This window comes from Dendrobates tinctorius, unplaced genomic scaffold, assembly GCF_039654945.1.
Source record: "Dendrobates tinctorius isolate UK_male_01 unplaced genomic scaffold, ASM3965494v1 ptg000011l, whole genome shotgun sequence".
NCBI classification, from domain to species: domain Eukaryota; kingdom Metazoa; phylum Chordata; class Amphibia; order Anura; family Dendrobatidae; genus Dendrobates; species Dendrobates tinctorius.
Window position 1 is genome coordinate 16,506,192 of NW_027361679.1, and position 22,175 is coordinate 16,528,366.

Sequence of the window (22,175 nt, forward strand, 5' to 3'; positions counted from 1 at the left end):
TTTCCCATTAGGATTAGGGTTCGGGTTAGGGCTGAGATTAGGGTTAGGGGTGTGTTGGGGTTAGGGATGGAGTTATAATTTGGGTTTCCACTGTTTGGGCACATCAGTGGCTCTCCAAATGCAACATGGCGTCTGATCTCAATTCTAGCCAATTCTGCGTTGAAAAAGTCAAATGGTGCTCCTTCTCGTCCAAGCTCTGCCATGCGCCCAAACAGTGTTTTACCCCCACATATAGGGTATCAGCATACTCAGGACAAATTGCAAAACAACTTTTGGGGTCCAATTTCTCCTGTTAGGAAAATAAAAAATTGGGGGCAAAAATATTTTTGTTGAAAAAAATGATTTATTAATTTTCACGCCCAGGCGTTATAAACTTCTGTGAAGCACTTGGGGGTTCAAAGTGCTCACTACACATCTAAATAAGTTCTGTGGGGGGTCTAGTTTCCAAAATGGGGTCACTTGTGGGGAGTTTCAATAGTTTAGGTACATCAAGGGCTTTCCAAACGCACATGACACCCGCAGACCAATCCATCAAATTCTGAATTCCAAAACGTCACTACTTCCCTTGTGAGCCCCGACGTGTGCACATACAGTAGTTTTCTCCCACCTATGAGGTATCAGGGTACTCAGGATAAATTGGACAACAAGTTTTGGGGTCCAATTTCTCCTGTTACCCTTGGGAAAATAAAAAAATTTGAGACTAATTGATCATGTTTGTGGAAAAAATACGATTTTTTTTATTTTCATGCCTGGGCATTATAAACTTCTGTGAAGCCCTTGGGGGTTCAAAGTGCTCACCACACATCTAGATAAGTTCCTTGGGGGGGTCTAGTTTCCAAAATGGGGTCATTTGTGGGGGGTTTCCACTGTTTAGGTACATTAGGGGCTCTCCAAAGACATGACACCTGCAGACCATTCCATCAAAGTCTGCATTCCAAAACGTCACTACTTCCCTTCCGAGCCCCGACGTGTGCCCATACAGTAGTTTTCTCCCACATATAGGGTGTCAGAGTACTCAGGACAAATTGGACAACTTTTGGGGTCCAATTTCTCCTGTTACCCTTGGGAAAATAAAAAAAATGAGGACTAAATGATGATGATTGTTGAAAAAATACGATATTTTTATTTTCATGCCCGGTCGTTATATACTTCTGTGAAGCACTGGGGGGTTCAAAGTGCTCACCACACATCTAGATAAGTTCCTTAGGTGGTCTAGTTTCCAAAATGGGGTCACTTGTGGGGGGTTTCCACTGTTTAGGTACATCAGGGGCTCTCCAAAAGCAACATGACACCTGCAGACCATTCCATCAAAGTCTGCATTCAAAAACGTCACTACTTCCCTTCCGAGCTCGGAAGGGGGGCCCATACAGTAGTTTTCTCCCACATATGAGGTATCAGCGTACTCAGGACAAATTGGACAACAACTTTTGGGGTCCAATTTCTCCTTGTACCCTTGGGAAAATAAAAAAAATTAGTGACTAAAAGATCACGTTTATGGAAAAAATAAGATTTTTCTTTTATTTTCACGCCCGGGCGTTATAAACTTCTGTGAAGCACTGGGGGGTTCAAAGTGCTCACCCCACATCTAGATAAGTTCCTTGGGGGGTCTAGTTTCCAAAATAGTGTCATTTTTGGGAGGTTTCTACTGTTTTGGTACATCAGGGGCTTTCCAAACGCGACATGGTGTTCGATCTCAATTCCAGCCAAAAACGTCAAATGGCGCTGCTTCCCTTCCGAGCTCTGCCATGGGCCCAAAGTAATTTGCACCCACATATGGGGTATCAGCGTACTCAGGACAAATTGCACAATAACTTTTAGGGTCCTGTTACCCTTGGAAAAATAAAAATTGGGGGTGAAAAGATAATTTTTGTGGAAAAAATATGATTTTTTTTAATTGTACGGCTGTACGTTACAAACTTCTGTGAAGCCCTTGTGGGTATCAGCATACTCAGGACAATTTGCAAAACAACTTTTGGGGTCCTATTTCTCCTGTTGCCCTTAGGAAAATAAAAAATTGGGGGCAAAAATATCATTTTTGTGGGAAGAAAATATGATTATTTTTATTTTCACGCCTGGGCGTTATAATCTTCTGTGAAGCACTTGGGGGTTCAAAGTTCTCACCACATATCTAGATAAGTTCCTTGGGGGGTCTAGTTTCCACAATGGGGTCACTTGTGGGGGGGTTTCCACTGTTTAGGTACATCAGGGGCTCTCAAAATGTGACATGGCGTCCGATCTCAATTCCAGCCAATTCTGCATTGAAAAAGTCAAACGGCGCTCCTTCCGTTCCAAGCCCTGCCGTGCGCACAAACCGTGGTTTACCCCCACATATGGTGTATCAGCGTATTGAGGAGAAATTGTACAACAAATTTTGTGGTTCATTTTCTCTTTTTACACTTGTGAAAATAAAAAAAGTTGGTAAAATGTTTGTAAAGAAAAAAGTTAAATGTTAATTTTTTCCTTCCACATTGATTCATTTCCTGTGAAGCACGTAAAGGGTTAATAACCTTCTTGAATGTGGATTTGAGCACCTTGAGGGGTGCTGTTTTTAGAATGGTGTCACTTTGGGTATTTTCTGTCATATTGACCTCTCAAAGTGACTTCAAATGTGATGTGGTCCCTAAAAAAAAAAAAAATGGTTTTGTAAATTTTGTTGTAAAAAGAAAAAAAAAAAATTTGGGTTCCAAAATTGTGCTGATATAAAGCAGACATGTGGGAAATGTTATTTATTAAGTATTGTTTGTGACATCTCTCTGATTTAAGGGCATAAAAATTAAGTTTGAAAATTGCAAAATATTCACCATATTTCCATTTTTTTCATAAATAAACGCAAGTCATATCAAAGAAATTTTACCACTAACGTGAAGTTAAACATGTCACAAAAAGCAATCTCAGAATCAGCGGGATCCGATAAAGCGTTCCACAGTTATAACCTCAGTGACAGTGGTCAGAATTGTAAAAATTGGCTTAGTCATTAAGCTGCAAATTGGCTCAGTCACTAAGGTGTTAAAAACGTTGTGAAAGCCATGGCAAAGACAAATTCACAAGGATTCCAGTACATTTCACAGAAATTCTCCAGCATTTCACCAGCAAAACTGAAGGAAGGGGTATTTGTTGGTCCTCAGATCAAGAGATCTTATGAGAGATGTGTTTGAAGAAACTCTAAATGAGAAGGAATTGAGATCTTGGAAAAGCTTCAAATGGGTCTATGAAAGCTTCTTAGGAAAACAAAACTCCAGAATGTTGAATGTGTTGAGGAACTGCTAAATGCATACCAGTGTCTTGGATGTCACATGTCTCTGAAAATGCACTTTTGGCATTCATATTTAGATTTCTTAGCTCTTGGTGATGTAAGCAATGAACAAGGCAAGCAGTTTCACCAGGACATTAAAGTAATGGAACACCGCTACCTGGGTTTTTTGTAATAACTCAATTATGGCAGATTACTGTTGGATGTTAAATAGGGACAACCCTGAAAAATCATGTCGACAGCCTAATGTTAAGCACTTTTAATTTCTGCTCATATTTTGGTTTCTATTTTGCATGTGAAAGTATGTTGGTTCAATAAAAACTGTTTTGTAAGGTTAAGGCTTTTTTTCCTGATATGAAGATTACTGTTTTTTTAATGTCGCCAGTATATTTCCTATACCTTATAGTAATGATGCTGCTCCATGGAAACTATACGTGCTACAGAAAAACTATATACATTTTTGAAATCAGGACAAAAAGATGATTCAGAAAAGTACAAAGTCAACAGCAATGATTACAAAAAATATTCTTTTGCAGACCTGTGATTAGTTGTAGAGTTTGACGATAAGGCTGGTTTCACACTAGCGTGTGTGATGTGAGAAATGCAAAGTATTTCTATGCAACCGCATGCTCCAGTCCCGAGTGCCGGCGTCAGCGCCGGTTGTTGATGCGAGAGACTCGTGCGAGTTTCTCGCATCACACACGCTAGTGTGAAACCAGCCTGATAGTGAATATCAGACCTGCATAGAGAGTTCCCCTTTTAATAATTTGTATTTTTGGAGGGAAGCTCATCCTATTTCACAGTCCAATATGACGAACTAGATCAATCAATGACATGTAACATATTAACATAGTGTTTTTTTGTTATATAGTTTATACCAAAAACAAACAATTTACCAATTGGTGCAGTAGATTCTAAGAAAACCAACACGCAGCATTCATGATCTGCATGTTTTTTGGGTATGTATTAGAATAATTGAAAAAGGGAGTGCTCAAAATAGTGTTGAGTTCAATTAGTGAGGTCAATAATTCTGTGAAGAAACAGGTGTGTATCATGTTGTACATGATGTATTTTCTCCTTGCTTATGCTTGGTTTGAGAGACCCAACCCCTCTCTTGTGTGACATGCACATAAAAAGCTGTCTTACACCACGTGCCCATACTATGAAGCGCCTGTCTGGGTCCTGTTCATTTTGACACTGTTCACATGTTCAGGTTTTAAATACATTAGATAGGGACTGTTCCATTAAGGGTTACCTTGACGTGGTGGAGCAGCTTGGTATACATTTTTTTTTGCAAAAAAAAAAAATGTATCGATTAAATACCCTGTATTTGTTGTCATCTTTTCACCAGCACTTGCTGATTATTGTTGTTTTACTGCAGGGTATTTCTGCACATTTGTCATTCTGTGTCTTCTTTTTGTATGATGTACTTGAAAGCATGAGAAACATTAGTCGTTTGAGACATTGTTCAGAATAACAGCATACTTTGATTAAAAAGTTGATTGAAGAGGGTAAAACTTATAAAGTGCAGACGATTAGGCTTGTAATGGGGTCTTCCAAGCTGGGGTACCCTCTTTCAGTACCACCCCATGTTTTCGGAGGTCCGCTCTGCGTTGGCTGGAGTCTGAATGAAGGATGCTGGCTGGAATTCCTCTGAATGCATGGGCGCATATAAAAGATCACTGCTTCTCTATGTATTTCCAGTCTGACAACACTTTACTCACAGGACACAGAATATATCACACAGATACAGAGGGCCGGCCAATAGACAGGCATCAGGCCAGACATGCAATACAAAAGCCGCAGGTGGCCGGAGCCTGCGGATGTTTACTGTGGGAATTACAAAGGTGGGGGGGGGAGGGCGAACACTGCTGATACATTAGGGACATGCATCTCACATGGAACCTATTATATATACATATAACTGCACAACATATTCTGGGTGATGAGTGGTTCTGTAACACGGCTACCCCTTTTCAGTGACGCGATCGGCATACACAGTCTGATCCTCAATGGATCGGTTTGGGAATAACCAAAGTTTGAGGTTGGTACAAGTTCCGTTTGTCGACTTAGTCCATCGGTGTTAGTTTTGTTTGCCGGGTCTGTGGTGAATGGTAAAGTCCAGAGGTTGTAGGGCTAAACTCCACCGCAGGAATCTGGCGTCTCTGGAGACCCGATTAAGCCAGACTAGGGGATTATGGTCCGGTACGAGGGAAAACTGTCATCCATACAAATATGGTTGCAACTTTTGAGTGCCCATACTACCGCCAGGCAATCCTTCTCGATGGCCGCATAGCTTACTTGACGGGGCAGTAGTTTCCGACTCAGGTAAGCTACCGGGTGTTCTTGGCCGTCCGGCCCGACTTGGCTCAGTACTGCCCCCACTCCAAACATATATGCGTCTGTGTGAACCAGGAAACGTTTAGTTGGATCGGGTGCAGCCAATACAGGGGCATTGGTGAGGGCGTCCTTTAGTTGGCGGAAGGCTTCCTCACACTCTGAAGTCCAGGTTACCTGGCGGGCTTGGTTCTTACGGGTCAAATCAGTGATGGGCTTGGCTACGCTGCTGTAATTGGGAACGAATTTCCTGTAATACCCCGCTGTCCCTAGAAACGCCATGGCCTGGGTTTTAGTGCGTGGGATGGGCCATTTGGTTATGGCCTCAATCTTGGCTGGTTCTGGTCGCCGTTTCCCTCTTCCCACCCAATGCCCTAAATACTGAACCTCTGCTTTGCCCACGTGACACTTGTTTGGGTTCAGGGTGATTCCGGCCAGGTGGATCCTGTTTAATACTGTCTCTAGGTGATTTAGATGCTCTTCCCATGTCACACTGTTGATGGCGATGTCATCCAGGTAGGCACAAGCATAGTCCTGGAGACCTTCCAGAAGCCGGTCAGCCAGCCTCTGGAAGGTCGCCGGGGCATTCTTCATCCCGAATGGCATAACTCGAAACTGGAATAAGCCGAACGGGGTGACAAATGCCGACTTGGGAATAGCGTCAGGACTAAGGGGTATCTGCCAGTAGCCTTTGCATAGATCGATGGTGGTCAAATACTTTGCCCCCGCCAGCCGGTCTAACAACTCATCCACACGCAGCATGGGATATGCATCCATCACTGTTTTCTCATTGAGCTTACAATAGTCTACACAAAACCGTGTAGTGCCATCCTTCTTGGGCACTAACACTACGGTGGATGCCCAGGGACTGACTCTTTAATGACCCCTAAACGCAACATCTCTTGTTGCATCCCCTCTCGTACAGACTCAGGGACGCGGAAGGGGTTTTGTCGCAGGGGGGGTCTGATCCTGGGTCTCAACCTTGTGTTGTGCCAGGCGAGTGTACTCCGGTCTCTCTGAAAACATCCTGTCACAGCCTCAACAACGCCTGCGCCTGCTGTCTCTCCCGGGGGCCTACGTCTTCACCCGAGTGTACCTGGTCTCATGTTTTAGACTGAGTCCTTTCCCCTAAGACATCCGGCAAAATCCTCTGCCTCAGGTGCACAGATGGCCACTAACTCTTCAGGGCGCTCCCAGTAGGACTTCAGCATATTCACGTGGAACATGCGGACAACCCTGGGGTCGTCAATCGGCGACATTATAGGTTGTGTCGGCTATTTTCCTCACTACCTGGTAGGGCCCCTGCCATGCAGCTTGGAACTTGTTCTGCTTAGTGGGCTCTAACACCAGGACCTTCTGTCCTATTTCCAAGGTGCGCTCTCTGGCCCTCCGATGGTACCATACGCGCTGGCGCCGCTGGGTCGCCTGCAGATTCTCACGTACAACCTGGGTCAGCTCCTCTAGGTGGTCCCGGAATTGCAGCACATAGGGTACAATAGGTACCCCTTCTGAGGCCCTCCCCTTCCCCGTGTTCCAGCACTAAGTCTAGGGGTCCCCTTACCCGTCTCCCGTACACCAGCTCGAACGGGGAGAACCCCGTGGATTTTTGGGGCACCTCCCGATAGGCAAACAGGAGGTGTGGCAAGAATTTCTCCCAGTCCCTGTAGGTCCTGGTAAAAGTCCCAATGAGCTGTTTTAATGTCCCTTTAAAGCATTCACACAACCCATTGGTTTGCGGGTGGTATGGGGCACTTCTAATGGACTTTACGCCGCACAGCTTCCAGTTGGTTGGTCACCTCTGCTGTAAACTGGGTACCCTGGTCCGAGATAATCTCCCGGGGAAATCCAACCCGTGAGAAAACCTGGAGCAGGGCGGCCGCCACCGTCTCTGCTAGTATGTTAGAAAGCAACCGCCTCTGGATACCGTGTGGCATAATCTACCACTGTCAACATATACTTTTTCCCGGATGGACTGGGTTTGGCTAACGGCCCTATCAGATCAACCGCTACTCGGCTAAATGGTTTTTCCACAATGGGGAGGGGGCGTAATTTGGCCTTGCATCGATCCCCCCTCTTGCCAATGCGCTGACAACTATCACAGGTCTGGCAGTACTGACGAACATCATAGGTTACCCCCGGCCAAAAGAAGTTTTGTGTCAGACGATGCCTGGTGCGACTGACGCCGAAGTGCCCGACCAAGGATATATGAGAGATTCGCAGTAACTCCTGCCTATACTTCTTGCGAACTACCAGCTGTCGTTTTATAGTGGGGCTCGTCCCTGTGTGGTGCTGCTCTGTGATCCGGTAGGGGAGTCCCTGCTTCCATAGAAACTGTTCCCCTTCCAGCACCCCTCTCCCCTCCTGTGCCTTCCCACGATATCCCTCTAATGAAGGATCCTCAAGTAACTCCCTCTTAAATTCATCTGGGGTGGCCCAAAAAATGTGTCTGGCTATGGGAATCCGTGCAGGGCTGGGATTTCTTACCTGGGCCTCCTCTGAGTGTGATTCCACCTCCGCAGCTCGAGCTTGTCTCCGGGTGGTCACAGGATGTCTCAGCCAGAGGGGCCACCGAGAATGCAGACATGGGCCCCAAGTCATTTCCCATCAAGACGTCTGCAGGCAAATCCTCCATCAAGCCGACCTCAACAAGGCCATCCCCGACTCCCCAGTTCAGGTGAATCCTGGCAGTGGGCAGTCGATGTATGGCTCCCCCTGCTACACGGACGGCCACTGTCCGGTCCGTCTTCTCTTGGTCCCGGACGAGATGAGGCTTCTCAAGGGTCAAAGTTGCCCCGGAATCTCTTAGTCCCTGCATACGTTTCCCATTAACCCAGACGACCTGTCGATGCTGTTGTCTATTATCTGCCCGGGCTGCCTGCACAGGCTGCCTGCACGGGGTCTACTTCATGCAGCACTTCCTTCATCTCTTCCACCCCTTGGTTAATCGTAACCCCCAATGCCGGGTCAGCTTCGCCTTGGTAGCAGTGTACTGCAGCCCGGCTGAAGGTAGCTGTTCCCGCCTTTGGTCACTGAGTATGCGAAGTCCGGTTGGGACAGCCTTTGCAGGTGGCCCAGCTGACGGCAGGTGTGGCATCACGCCCCAGGGGGACTATGTTAGGCCGGGTTTCTAGCTGGTCCCCCTACAATCTTCGGTGGTTTGGGGCCCTCCAGGTCCATGGGCGGGCCCCTAGTGACCACCTTTGATCCGGACAACTGCGGCCTCCTGGCATCATGATGTTCATCGGCCAGACGAGCGGCTTCCTCAAGAGTCGTTGGCCCCTGTCCCGAAGCCATTCCTGTGTCTCGGGGTTTAGTCCATTAAAGAATCGTTCTAACAGGAAGAGCTGGAGGACGTCCTCCTTAGTGGTTGCTTGGCTCCCTTGTACCCACTGTAGCAGTGGCCGCCGTAGTTTACAGGCCCATTCAGCATGGGTATCGTTTATTTGTTTTATAAGTCCGCGGAACTTTTGGTGGTAGGCCTCTGGTGTCAATGCATACCGGGCCAAGATCACTTCTTTGATCCGCTCATAGTCCATACAGTCCTCATCAGGTACCGTGCGATAGGCATCCGCTGCCCGGCCTGCCAGCTTGCTAGCCAGAATCTGAACCCGTTCCTCCGGCTTTACTTGATGAAGGGCACACTGCCGCTCAAAGTCCTGCAGAAAGTCATCAGTCTTCCTCTGCCTCCCCCCAACTGTCGGAAGGCATTGTACTGGATCTTTTTGTGGCTTACTTTTGAAGGTACCTGGTCAAAGGCCAGAGCTCCCCCTGCTCGCTGGCTCTCCTCTCTGCCATATCCATTTTGGCCAGCTCCACTTTGGTCCGCTCTGCCATCTCCATCTTGGCTAGCTCTATCCTGGTCCGCTCGGCCATCTTTTTCTTCAGATCAGTACGCACATCCGCCATCACCTCTCGTATGATCTCTACTGCAGATTTAGGCCATAGAACGACAGTCTGCTCTTTATCTCCCACTGGAATTCGGTCTCATCCACATTCACATTGGGGGGCGCTGCACTGTCGTGTTCCATGATGGCTGCTATCAAATCCGCTTTTGTTTTGTTGCTGGCGATCAACCCTCGGGCTTCCACCAGATCTTTTAATGTAGTCCTCTTTAACTTCTGGTAGTTATTTTCCATTCATTCCTTTCCTCCTGTAGAAGGGGTATCAAATCCCACTGCTGCCACCAGTGCAACGGGGTCTTCCAAGCTGGGGTACCTCTTTCAGTACCACCCCGTGTTTTCGGAGGTCCGCTCTGCATTGGCTGGAGTCTGAATGAAGGATGCTGGCTGGAATTCCTCTGAGTGCATGGGCGCATATAAAAGATCACTGCTTCTCCATGTATTTCCAGTCTGACAACACTTTACTCACATGACACAGAATATATCACACAGATACAGAGGGCCGGCCAATAGACAGGCGTCAGGCCAGACATGCATTACAAAAGCCGCAGGTGGCCGGAGCCTGCGGATGTTTACTGTGGGAATTACAAAGGTGGGGGGGAGGGCGGACACTGCTGATACATTAGGGACATGCATCTCACATGGAACCTATTATATATACATATAACTGCACAACATATTCTGGGTGCGGAGTGGTTCTGTAACAAGGCTGTTTAGCTAAAACGATCTCCAATGCTTGAAAATGTAAAGCCAAACTTGATCGACGCAGAAGAAAACAGAAGACTACTATTCAAATAGACGGAAGAACAACCAGAAAGGCAAAGGCTCAGCCAATGATCAGCTCCAAGATGATCAAAGGCAGTCTCAAGTTACCTGTGAGTACTGTTACAGTTAGAAGATGCCTTTTTAAACCTAATCACTTAGCAAAAAGTCTCCGCAAAGTCTTCCTGTAAAAAACAAAAAAACAACATGTACTGAAGCGGATACAATTTGTCAAAGAACACATCAACTGGCCTAAAGAGAAATGGAGAAACATTTTCTGGACTGATGAAAATAAAATTGTTCTTTTTGGGTCAAAGGGCCACAGACAGTTCGTCAGACGATCCCCAAACTCTGCATTTAAGCCATAGTACACTGAAGACAGGATGCAAGCATCAGGATACTGGCATGTTTCTCTTACTATGGGTGCTGAACCTATTTACCTTATACCATGTTGCCTTATGCTGGAGAATATGCCCTTGAAATGGGTGTTTCAACAAGACAAAATCAGTAACAAGTAAAACCTTGGTTCCAATGCAAAAAAATTGGGGTTATGGAGTGGCCAGACCAATCCCCAGACCTTAATCCGATAGCAACAGCATAATTAATGTCACCTCACAAGTGTTCTGAGGAAAAGCCAACAAATGCCAAAAAAAGTGAGATGTAGTCCAAGTATCCTGGGCTGGAATAACAGTTAACAGGTGCCAGGAAATGGTTGACTCTATGCAACATAGATGTGAAGCAGTTCTAACAAACTGTGGGCATACAACTAAATATTAGTGATTCACAGGAATACTAAATCTACAAAAAAAAAAAAAAAAAAGTAGATATTGTGAGTTTGTGAAGAAAAATGCAGACACTGCTATTTTGTTTAGTAAAAAATTATATACATTTTTCTTTTGTTTTGAATTCGAAAACCACATGCAATGTTCCCAATGCATGCAAATAACTAATTAAGATTTTGTGATTGACTCATGTTTTTGAACACACTGCTATTATTTTGAATACTACTGTAAAAATGCCAACTTTATGCCTGTATCACACCCTTACAAAAATACATATGCAGGACAAATCCAGCATAAAAATAACAGTAGGAATCTCAATGAAATGAAGAAAAAAAAAATATATAAAACTCAGTAAAATGGGAAAAATCTCAGTATGGCATGTCAGTGCTTCAGTCGACTATGAACAAATCTAGGAAGCGATCTAATTAACTCACCATGATAGAAACCAAATTGGTAAGCAGCAGTGATCGGAAAATGTAGGAATATGACTGATATAATAAAGTGGGCAGCTTAGTAGTAAGGCAGCGGTCACAAACTGGTGTAAATTAAGGGGGCTTCACACATAGCGCTAGCAATATCGCTAAAGCGTCACCGATTTTGTGACGCAGCAGCGATCTCACTAGCGATATCGCTATATGTGACACTTACCTCTGACCGGCTCTCCCGCTGGCTATCGCTAATCGCGCGAGAACATCCTGGGCCGTTTCTCGGCGGCGGCTTCCTGCTGGCGCCGACGAGCGACGCGTAGACGCGGGCAGGAGGACGTCTTCATCGCCGCGTCTGACAGGTAAGTAACGACCGCCGCTACGTCGCTGGTGAGATCTGCCTGTTTGGCAGCTCACTTGCGACCATTTAGCGATGCACCAGCGATCCTGACCAAGTCTTGTTGTCGGGATCGCTGGTGCATCGCTAAATGTAACGGGACCCTTTTACAGTCAAAATCTATGCTAACTCACAGCAGGTATAGATTAGCTTTTCTGGCCCAGACAGCCAAAGATGCATTACTCGTTGCATTTTTCTTAAGAAAATGTTGTTTGTAGGCGTTTTCCACCAATATCCTTAGAATTAAACTACAAATATATACGTTACATACAAAAACCTCCTGAAATGATGCAGAGGACTCTGGAAATAATTTTATTTTTTGCACAGAAAAAAAAAAAAAAAAAAAAAAAAAAAAAAAAAAAAAAATTAACACAACAAAATTCAGAAAGTAGCATAGAAATTAACTGGAGAAACACGTAACGACGCAACATAAAACAAAATATACTTATGCATTAGAAGACAGCATTAAAGAGGTAGGGAAATGATATAATACAAAAATTCTGACATCTAAGGAACTAATGAACTTATTGTTACAAACATCAAATTCTCATTAATGTTTTTAATTTTCAATCCCGTTTATCCAACTGCTGCAGGTATAACTGTCAATGCGAATTGTAGGACATAAAATGTACTAAACTTCAGTAAATTTAAAGCAGCTGTTCTTGTATGAAATTGAGAAAATCTGTACAGGTGTTCAAAGTCCTAAAGACCGTAAAAAAAACAATCGCTTGAAACTGCATTTTCAGAATTAAGCGCAGAATACAGGTCTTTCTTGTTAAAGGCCTAGTGATGTTTTCAGAAGTGTTGCCATGTCTAGGGGTATGGTTCCTTCATCTCCTAATCGAAAGAAAAAAATATATATCACAATTATATAGTTAAAAAAAAAAATATATATATATATATATATATATATATATATATATATATATATTTGGCTTTTAAGTACCGTATTTTGCAAATTACAAGACGCTCTGGATTATAAACCCCAAATTTTGAGGAGAAAAAATAACTTTTTAATAAAATGGTGGTGCTTCTTATAATCCATGCGTCTTATTGCTTACCGGAGCTGGTGGCTGTGGTGAAACGGGGTCCCATGGTCGCTACCAGAGGCAAGAGTGGAGCGTTTATGCAGGACGCAAGCTGGGATGAGGGGGTGTGCAGATGTGCGCTGCTGTGGGTGTCCAGTGCTGCTGTGGGGGGTTCTGCCGACATTTTGTGAAAGGCCAGAGCCCCAGCAGTTCCATGGTTTCCTATGCGGTGGACTCAGAGAAAATGGTGGCTGGGGGCGGCACATGTGCAGATTGAGATCTCAGGAGATGAGGAAACCATGGAACTGCGGGGGTTCTGGCCTTTTACAAAATGTCGGCAGAGCCCCCGCAGCAGCACCGGACACCTGCAGCAGCACTGGACACCCGCAACGGAGTGCAGCACATCTAAGTACCCCCTCATCCCAGCCCGTGACCTGCAGCAACACTCCACTCTTTCCTCCTCCAGCCGTGACCCTGCTCCACCGCGGCTGGTAAGGTATATCCGCATTGTAAGATGCACCCCCATTTTCCCCCCAAATTTGGGGTAAAAAAAAGGTATCTTATCTGAAAAATACAGTACTTCAATTCTATTTATTTGGTACCAGATGGTCCAAGAATCCAAGTAATCATCCAGTCAAAATTTATGTATGATTAGGTCAAATCCCTGATAACCTACACTGGTCAAGTGACTTCTGGTGATGCCAAGTACTCAGTATATAGGCCATCATGAAACAGTTTACTATTAAAGGGGTTGTCCACCCTTGAGAATATTTTTGGCAAGCTTCACAGCTTTGCCAAATCCCAGCCATGTGAAATATACAGAAAGTTAGAATTAAGCTTCACTTGCTAGTTCCAACATTCATCACTTAATGCATCTACTGTGAGAAGCTGCAACAGTGATGGCCAGGTGACAACTAATAAAATAGTCATGTGCAGCTGAATCCTAACAGTGTATATATTTCACACTGCTAGGAATCCGAAAATTGTAACGTCTACCTTGTAATTCAACTAATGTATGCATCTATAGACTCCATGCTAGCGCTGAACTCACAAATACACACAGTGGGTTGAGTTGGAGGACAACTCTATATACACACTATAATATATATATATTTTTTTTTATATTATATATATATATATCTATATATATATATATCTATATCTATCTATCTATATATATATATCTATATCTATCTATCTCTCTATGTATCTATATATAATTAATATATAAAAAAATAATCTTTATACATACACACAAAAAATAGGGGTATAAACGTGGGGGTACCTGTATCTGTGGTTGTCATATCTTGTTCCAGTCTCAACTTCTGCTGACTAATTTTTAACATCGACTCCTCAATTGTTCCTTTGCCGATCAGTCGGATAACAGTAACTTCCCTTAGAGAAGAAAAAAAAACACACAAATAACTAAGCATTGTTCTGTCTGGCCATACATATGTTTATTCTACTTCCCCATATATAAAATTTTGTACTTTAGTCATAAAAGGGCTTGTTTATTTTGCAGAACAAGTTGTAGTTTTGAATGGCACGACTCATCTAAGCAGTCGATACACAGGAAACAGTGAAAAATAATTCCAGGTCTTTTGGATTCCAGGTCTAAGAAAATTAAAAAAAAATAAAAATCACACAATTCTGCCATAGTTTTTGGGCTTTGTGCTTTGTTCATTCATTCTGTGGTAAAAAATTAGTATGAATCATGATTCTCTAGGTCAGTACTATTACAGTGTTACCAAACTTGCATATTTACTCACAGTAATACCAAGATGGCCTTCCGCAGTACCCGGCTGCTTGATAACCCATGGGGAAGGGGGCAAATTGGAGCTGGTACATGTGAGGTCTTTGCAGTGTTTAAGTGTAAAATGCGTCAAAGACCTCCGCTTCGGACGCTGCTGGACACAAACGTCAGCTATGTAATATAACCAGCATCTACTGTGTGTGGAAACAGCTCGGCTTCGCAGCACTCGCCACACACTATAAAACCAGCAATCAAGTACCTGTATTGTTTCAACTGCCTTCTTTGTGCACAGAATAGTCATTTTGGACAGCAGATCTAGCAAATATTCGTATTCTATGAGAGAGTCTGTGATAAAAGTCATACACACCAAAATAGTACCCATAAAATCTACAAGTTGTCCTTAAAAAAAAAAAACAAAACAAAAAAATCCTGTACAATAAAAGAAAAAATAGAATTACACTTACTGGTAATTGGGCTTCTAAGACCCTCCACGACAGCACATAGGAGGTTGCCTCCCCATCCTAAGTAGGGACAGTAAACAAGTGGTTTAAATAGCCCTCCCATTCCCCTAATCCCCAGTGTTTTCCAAGGACCACAAAGAGTGAATGCTTGATTTATTTATTTACACAAAGGAATCAAATGAACTTTTTTTTTTTTATTTTTTATTTTTTTTTTGGGGGGGGGGGGGGGGGTTAATTACCCGTGCTGTCGTGGAGGGTCTTGGAAACCCAATTACCGGAAGTGTAATTCTATTTTTTCTAATCCCCTCCACGACAGCACACAGGAGATATACCAAAGACTAATGGTTAGGGAGGGACAACAGCTTGCAGGACTTTCCTGCCAATGGCTAGATCTCTTACTGACATTAGATCTAATATATAGCGTATAGTGAAGGTATGGACCGAGGACCGGGTAGCAGCTTTGCAAATCTGCTCGAGGGACGCATTGGCCCTTTCTGCCCAGGAGACAGCTCTAGTGGAGTAGGCTTTCAAAGAATTCAGGAGGCGATAGATCCTGATTTCTGTAAGTGTCCCTGATTGCTTTTTTGATCCAGTTTGCTAGAGAGCTCTTGGAGGCTTTCTTCCCTCTGCTTGGTCCACCATACTGAACAAAAAGATTTTGATCGTTCCGCCAAGGCTTTGTTTGATTCAAACAGAAAAGAACCATTCGCCGAACGTCCAGAGAATGGAATCCTGTTTCTCTCTCGTCTTTTGGATTGTCACAGAAGGAGGGTATAATTATTTCTTGGGAACTGTGGAAGTCAGGTGATACTTTTGTCAAAAAAGATGGGTCTAGGTGGATTATTATTCTGTCATCCAGGATTCTTAGATAAGGTTCCCTGATGGATAGAGCTTGAATCTCGCCCACCCTTCTTGCCGTTGTAATGGCTACGAGAAGTGTTGCTTTCCAGGATAATCTGTCTATCTGGATCTGGTCTATAGGCTCAAATGGTGGAATAGTTAACCTTTCAGCACTATGTACAAATCCAAAGATGGGACCATGTTGGGCTTTTTGGACGGATTCTGGAAGCTGCTGACATGAATCTCTATTCTTCGATGATCTGCTAGATTTTGGTCAAAGTAGGATCTCAGGGCTGACAACTGGACTTTTAAAGGTACTTGGTCTTAGAAAAATTCTTAATAAATATAATTCTGAATTATTCAACGGCTCATATACAAAAAAATCAATCCTTAAAAGATACTTTACTAACCAATCATTAAAAAGTTTTCAAAACTTCAAAAAACAGGCAAACAAAAATAGGCTTATTGCTGATTTTCAAAATCCAGCCACAAACACTAGAGAGTCGTTCCAATGTCAGGTAGAGGGTCACAAACCTATTTGTCCCTATAGGGCCCTATATCTCTCTCCTACCTGAACAGCGGAGGTTGGCACCCTCTTGATACGCAAATGGCGCGCCCCCGCTCCTCGGCGGCTCTCCCTAATCACCCTGTTGACTCCTATCTAAATGACATCAGCTTGGAGTACAACAGATGGCCGGGGACAAAAATATAATAGATAATAACCCCATGCCACAAACCACCAAGACAAAAATATAAGGAATAGTAACTGGAAAAAACTTTGGCAGATTTGTAAACATTTGCTTTGGGAGGAAAAGGGGTCTAAATAACCCTATTTAGGTGTCTCCCTGCCTGACAGCGGAGCTTTTACACCCTACGTTACTCTGGTGCCCCCGCTCCACGTGGGCTGTCCCTTACTGACCCCTACACTTCTCACCCAGAAAGAGGAAAGAGGGTGTCAGAACATATGGCCAAGGGAGACAGGGGTAATAAATTAGAATTATCCCTGAAAAAATGCCCCCCAAAAACAAAAAATGTTTTAATAATAATAATAAAAAAAAAAAAAAAAAAAAAAAAAATGTATCTGCAAACCGATGTATACAGTGTATGGGATAATAGTGCATTAGCAAAGGCAGTTGCAAGTAAAGGGGGTAAGATATCAATCAGAACAGATACACAATCATTTAAATGTTCTTAAGCAGCATTAATGTACATTTCCCACATCACAAAACGCTGCTATTGCCTCTAATCCGCAACAACACATTTTTCATATTGCATCATGCCCAAAACAATGAGCCATTGATCGCTCAGGCTCAAAATTGCACTGTCCCAAAAAAAAAAATCAGCAAATTAACAAATATGTAAGAACTTAGCTCATGGCCACTGAAAAATCACCTCAATATATATAGGCGGGGTGATAGTACTTTGACAAAGGCAGTTTCAAATAACGGGGGTAAGGTATCAGTCAAAACAGATATACAACCATCTGAGTATTCTTAAACAGCAATAATAAACATTTCTCAAATCACCAGCCTCTGCTATTACCTCTAATCCCCAATAACAGCATATTTTCATATTGCTTCATGCCCAAAAACAATAAGCCATTGATCACCCGGCTCAAATTGCACTATCCCCAAGTATCAACCAGGCATGACATCTGATGCTCGGAGGGAGCATTCATAATACATCATGGGCCTCCTGATGAACTCCTTTTACGGGAGGGAAACGCGTCGAGGCGATTTTTCATTGGCCATGAGCTAAGTTCTTACATATTTGTCAATTTTGTTGATTTAATACTTGGGGATAGTGCAATTTGAGCCGGGTGATCAATGGCTTATTGTTTTTGGGCATGAAGCAATATGAAAATATGCTGTTATGGGGGATTAGAGGTAATAGCAGCGGTTGGTGATTTGAGAAATGTTTATTACTGCTGTTTAAGAATACTCAGATGGTTGTATATCTGTTTTGATTGATACCTTAGGCTACTTTCACACATCAGGTTTTCGGCGTCAGGCGCGATCCGGCGTCGTGCCGAAACGCCGGATCCGGCAAATGTTTCGTAAAACCGGATGTGACGGATCCGGTTTTCTGGCGGATCCGTCTTTTTCTGGACAGACAAAACCGGATCCGTCTCATCCGGTTCATCCGTTTTTCGACGGATTACGCCGGATCCGGTTTTTAAAATTGACCCTTGTGGCCTTCCGAACGGGATTGGCTACTGGAAAACTATATATAGCATGTTCCTACAGCCCTTCTTTGACAGGTTGTAGAGGAGAAAGTGCAGGTTGGAGAGAAGAGCAAGTTACTGGCGAAGATGGATGTTGTCATTGGAAATATTTTGAAGAATTTGGCAGATTTTACAGCGGAGGCAAATCGTTTGAGGGTGATTGTTCTGGAGAAGGAGAGAGCGAGACAGCAGCGCATCAGGCATCGTAGACGACGTTTGTGGATCCACCCCATCACAGCCAAGAGAATGACGCGTGGGGTCTATTCTACACTATGCATGGACCTTCGACGAAACCCGGATAAATTTTTTGGATATGTTAGGATGAAAATGGAGAATTTTGATTACTTGGTGGAGCGCATTGCACACCTCATAAGAAAAGCGGACACCTATTGCCGCTTCTCTGTTTCACCCGCAGAGCGTCTGATGGTGACTTTAAGGTAAGCCACATTTATTGGATATGATCGCATCAGAGCACACTTTCACTGCAATCTTGTTGGTGGTAATTTGTATCTCCAAGTGTTATAGGTCAGTTTTGGTATGTAATGCTGTGATTTAAAACTAATTTATTGTTTTTTAATTCCCCACAGATTTCTTGCAACTGGAGAATCCCTTTCGTCACTGCATTTCCAGTACAGACTCGGGATTTCCACCATATCTGGAATTGTGAAGTACACATGCCGTGCACTGTGGGACTCCTTAGCTGAAGAGTTTTTACCAGAGCCCACAACAGAGAGGTGGATTGAAACTGCTGACAAGTTTCAACAGATATGTCAGTTTCCAAACTGCTTGGGCGCTGTGGACGGGAAACATATCCGCATTGTAAAGCCAGCTGGATCGGGATCGGAATATTTCAATTACAAGAAATATTTTTCAATTGTCCTCATGGCCATCGCTGACGCGGAATACAAATTTATTGCGGTTGATATTGGGGCCTATGGCCGCTCCAATGACTCAAGTTTTCAAACTGTCTGCCATGGGGCGTAAACTGTATGGAAACACCTTCCAGTTCCCACCACCTAGACCGCTGCCGCAAACATCTGGTCCACCTATGCCATTTGTCTGTGTAGGGGATGAAGCCTTCCAGCTGTCAGAACACCTTTTGAAACCGTACTCTAGCAGAGGATTGACAAGACCAAAACGCATTTTTAATTACCGCCTCACAAGAGCAAGAAGAATGGTTGAATGTACCTTTGGTATTCTGACAGCCAAATGGCGGGTCCTATTGACTGCGATCAACCTCAAGACAGAAACTGTGGACGAGGTGATCAAAGCGTGCGTGGTACTCCACAATTTTGTTATCTGCAAGGAACCCATTTCCATTGAGGACACCTCTGAAGAAACCACCTTGCAAGATTACCATGACATTACCACTAGAAGTTCTGTGACGGTTTCAGTAATGAGGGACAATTTTGCACTATACTTTATGTCACCTCAAGGCAGAGTACACTGGCAGGATGACAGAGTGTGAAAGATTTGTGCCCTAACCAAACTTGTGTACCTTCTGTACCAACAGTATATACCTTTGCCAACCAAAGTTGGCTATCTTGTCATGGTCTCTATTTTTAGCTTTAGGCCACAGGTGTGTACCTGGTTGTGTTTTATGCAAAGTATTTCACCTTTTAACAAAAGTTGTGTACATTGTTAGGAAATCACCAACAATAAACACAACTTTTTAGGTGAAATACTTTGCTTCAAACACAACCAGGAACACAACTGTGGCAAAAAGCTAAAATTTACCCACAGTTATATACCTAGTTTTGAATACCATTTCACCTTTTAAATACCCTGTATTTAACCTTTTTCGCCGCAGAAAGAAATGACAGACAACCAGTGTAAAATAATTTAACTTTTATTGAAAAATGTTGTTTTTAGTAAACTTTTTTAAAATTTTAATAAACTTGTTTAATAAAACTTTGAAACTATAAAACTGAAACCATAAAACTGGTCATTTTTATTTAAATACACACATTATAAATCTGTGTAGTGTGTGGTGGAAATACTGCTGTAGGGGCTGCGGGACACTTCGACACTGGGAGTGTGGAGAGAGGACTGGGATCGTGGTGGGGAAGGAACAGTTAGAGGTGAAGGTGTGGAAAAAACTACAGAATGGGTGGACATGTGGGAAGCAGAAGAGGTGGTGGGTGGTGGAGTGGAGGGTTGGGCAGGGACTGTAGGAGCAGATGATGTTGATGGCAAGTTGTATGGGGAAGGAGTTTGGTACGGGGCAGGTTGCTGGAAGTGGGGAGATGTCTGGTACGGGGCAGGTTGCTGGAAGTGGGGAGATGTCTGGTACGGGGCAGGTTGCTGGAAGTGGGGAGATGTCTGGTACTGGGGAGGTTGCTGGTACTGGGGAGTTTGCAGGTACTGGGGAGTTTGCAGGTACTGGGGAGGTGGATGGTGCTGGGGAGGTGGATGGTGCTGGGGAGGTGGATGGTGCTGGGGAGGTGGATGGTGCTGGGGAGGTGGATGGTGCTGGGGAGGTGGATGGTGCTGGGGAGGTGGATGGTGCTGGGGAGGTGGATGGTATGTAATAGGAGGGGGAGGATGGAAAGTGGCTGGAGGTGGATGGTATGTAATAGGAGGGGGAGGATGGAAAGTGGCTGGAGGGGGTGTAGATGTAATAGGAGGGGGAGGATGGAAAGTGGCTGGAGGGGGTGCAGGTGGAGGAACTACTGTGGTGGGAGGAGGAGGAGGTTGGGAGGTAACTTGCTGGAGAGCAGCGTGGCATGAATGCATTACATGCATCTGCTGGGCAGGAGAGAGCGTTTCCATGCGCTCCACAACAGACCTGAAAAAGGTGTGGTTTGGCGAAGATCTTGCTTCTGAATGCATGGTTTGCAGAAGTGTCTTCACCTCCAGAATGCTGGAGTTGATCTGCTGATAGCCTGCGGAGATTTGCTCTGACAAGACTTTTAGACAGTTCTGGAAAGATGCATTCAGATGCAAGAACTCTGGCGCATAAGTCTTTTCCTGACCCCTCTGCCGCTGCCGCCCAGTACCCGCAGGTGTACTAGAGGTGGCAGGGGCAGAAGGGTGGGGTAAAGGGAAAGCGATCTCCTCACCAGCAGCTTCATGTAATGTAGGCGGCCACGATGCTCCTGTGCTGGTGGATGGGACAGATGGGTCGAATGTGTGGGAAGGCTGGGAAGGTGCAGATGTACCGGGGCGGTCGAAGTGTCCCTCGGTGCCGGTCTCCTCAGGGATCGCCTCAGAAGGGTCCAATCGTGCCGGCTCCCGAGTGCTGCTCACCGTGCTATGGAATAAAGAGAAAAAAAAACAATTAAAATACTGACATGGTATGGCCCTGGCTGAAAAAAAAATTTACATATAACATTTTTTTTCACATGTGGTGTGTAATATTTACCTTCTGGTGACCATTGTTTCCCGGAGGAACGACAGGGCTTCTGCGTACTTGTACTTGCTCCTGCGTCCTCCAGATCCACTCGGGGCCCGCATCTCTTTATTGAACTCCTTCTTGAAACGATCTCTCACAGACCGCCACCGATTCACAATTCTGTTCCCTGAAACGAGAAAGGAGTGGTTAGTATACAACATCAGTGTTTCCCAAACTCCAGTCCTCATGGTCCCCAGGGGTCATGTTTTCAGGATTTCCATAGTAAATAGAAATCCTGAACACATGATCCGTGGGGACCACGAGGTCTGGAGTTCGGGAAACACTGGTTTACATCAAGCAACCGGTACTGTATATACTTACGCTCTTTAATCTGGGCCCGAGCTTCGAGGTCCTCCCAGCGGCCCACAAGGAGCGAACAGATTTCCTCCCAGAGTCGTCGGGTAACGATCAGGTCAGCGTGGCGGCGGTCAGCCATATTCCAGAGCGGCTCCCTTTCTCTGACGAGATCGATGAGGCGGTCCACATCAATCCCTCCATCCTCACCGTCAGAGTCGGGAGCACGCTGTGAAGGCTGTTAAAGAAAAAGACAAAAATAACATAATTAGCCTCCACAAAAGAAATGAAATAAAAACGTGCAAAAAAACAAAGCAAAAATATTTATA

At 44.3% G+C, this 22,175-nt stretch overlaps 1 protein-coding gene across 2 annotated transcripts in view; it reads right to left on the bottom strand.

Moving 5' to 3' along the window:
• Positions 1 to 12,396: 12,396 nt before the first annotated feature.
• Positions 12,397 to 22,175, bottom strand: part of SMARCAD1 (SNF2 related chromatin remodeling ATPase with DExD box 1) — a 217,570-nt gene continuing 207,791 nt past the window's right edge. For both annotated transcript variants that reach the window (XM_073590005.1, XM_073590013.1), the window contains 2 exons: positions 14,166 to 14,275; positions 12,397 to 12,689 (listed from right to left, as the gene is read on the bottom strand). In XM_073590005.1, the coding sequence (XP_073446106.1) occupies positions 12,628 to 12,689; positions 14,166 to 14,275 (172 nt within the window). In that variant the 3' untranslated portion in view covers positions 12,397 to 12,627. The remainder of the gene's footprint in view (positions 12,690 to 14,165; positions 14,276 to 22,175) is intronic.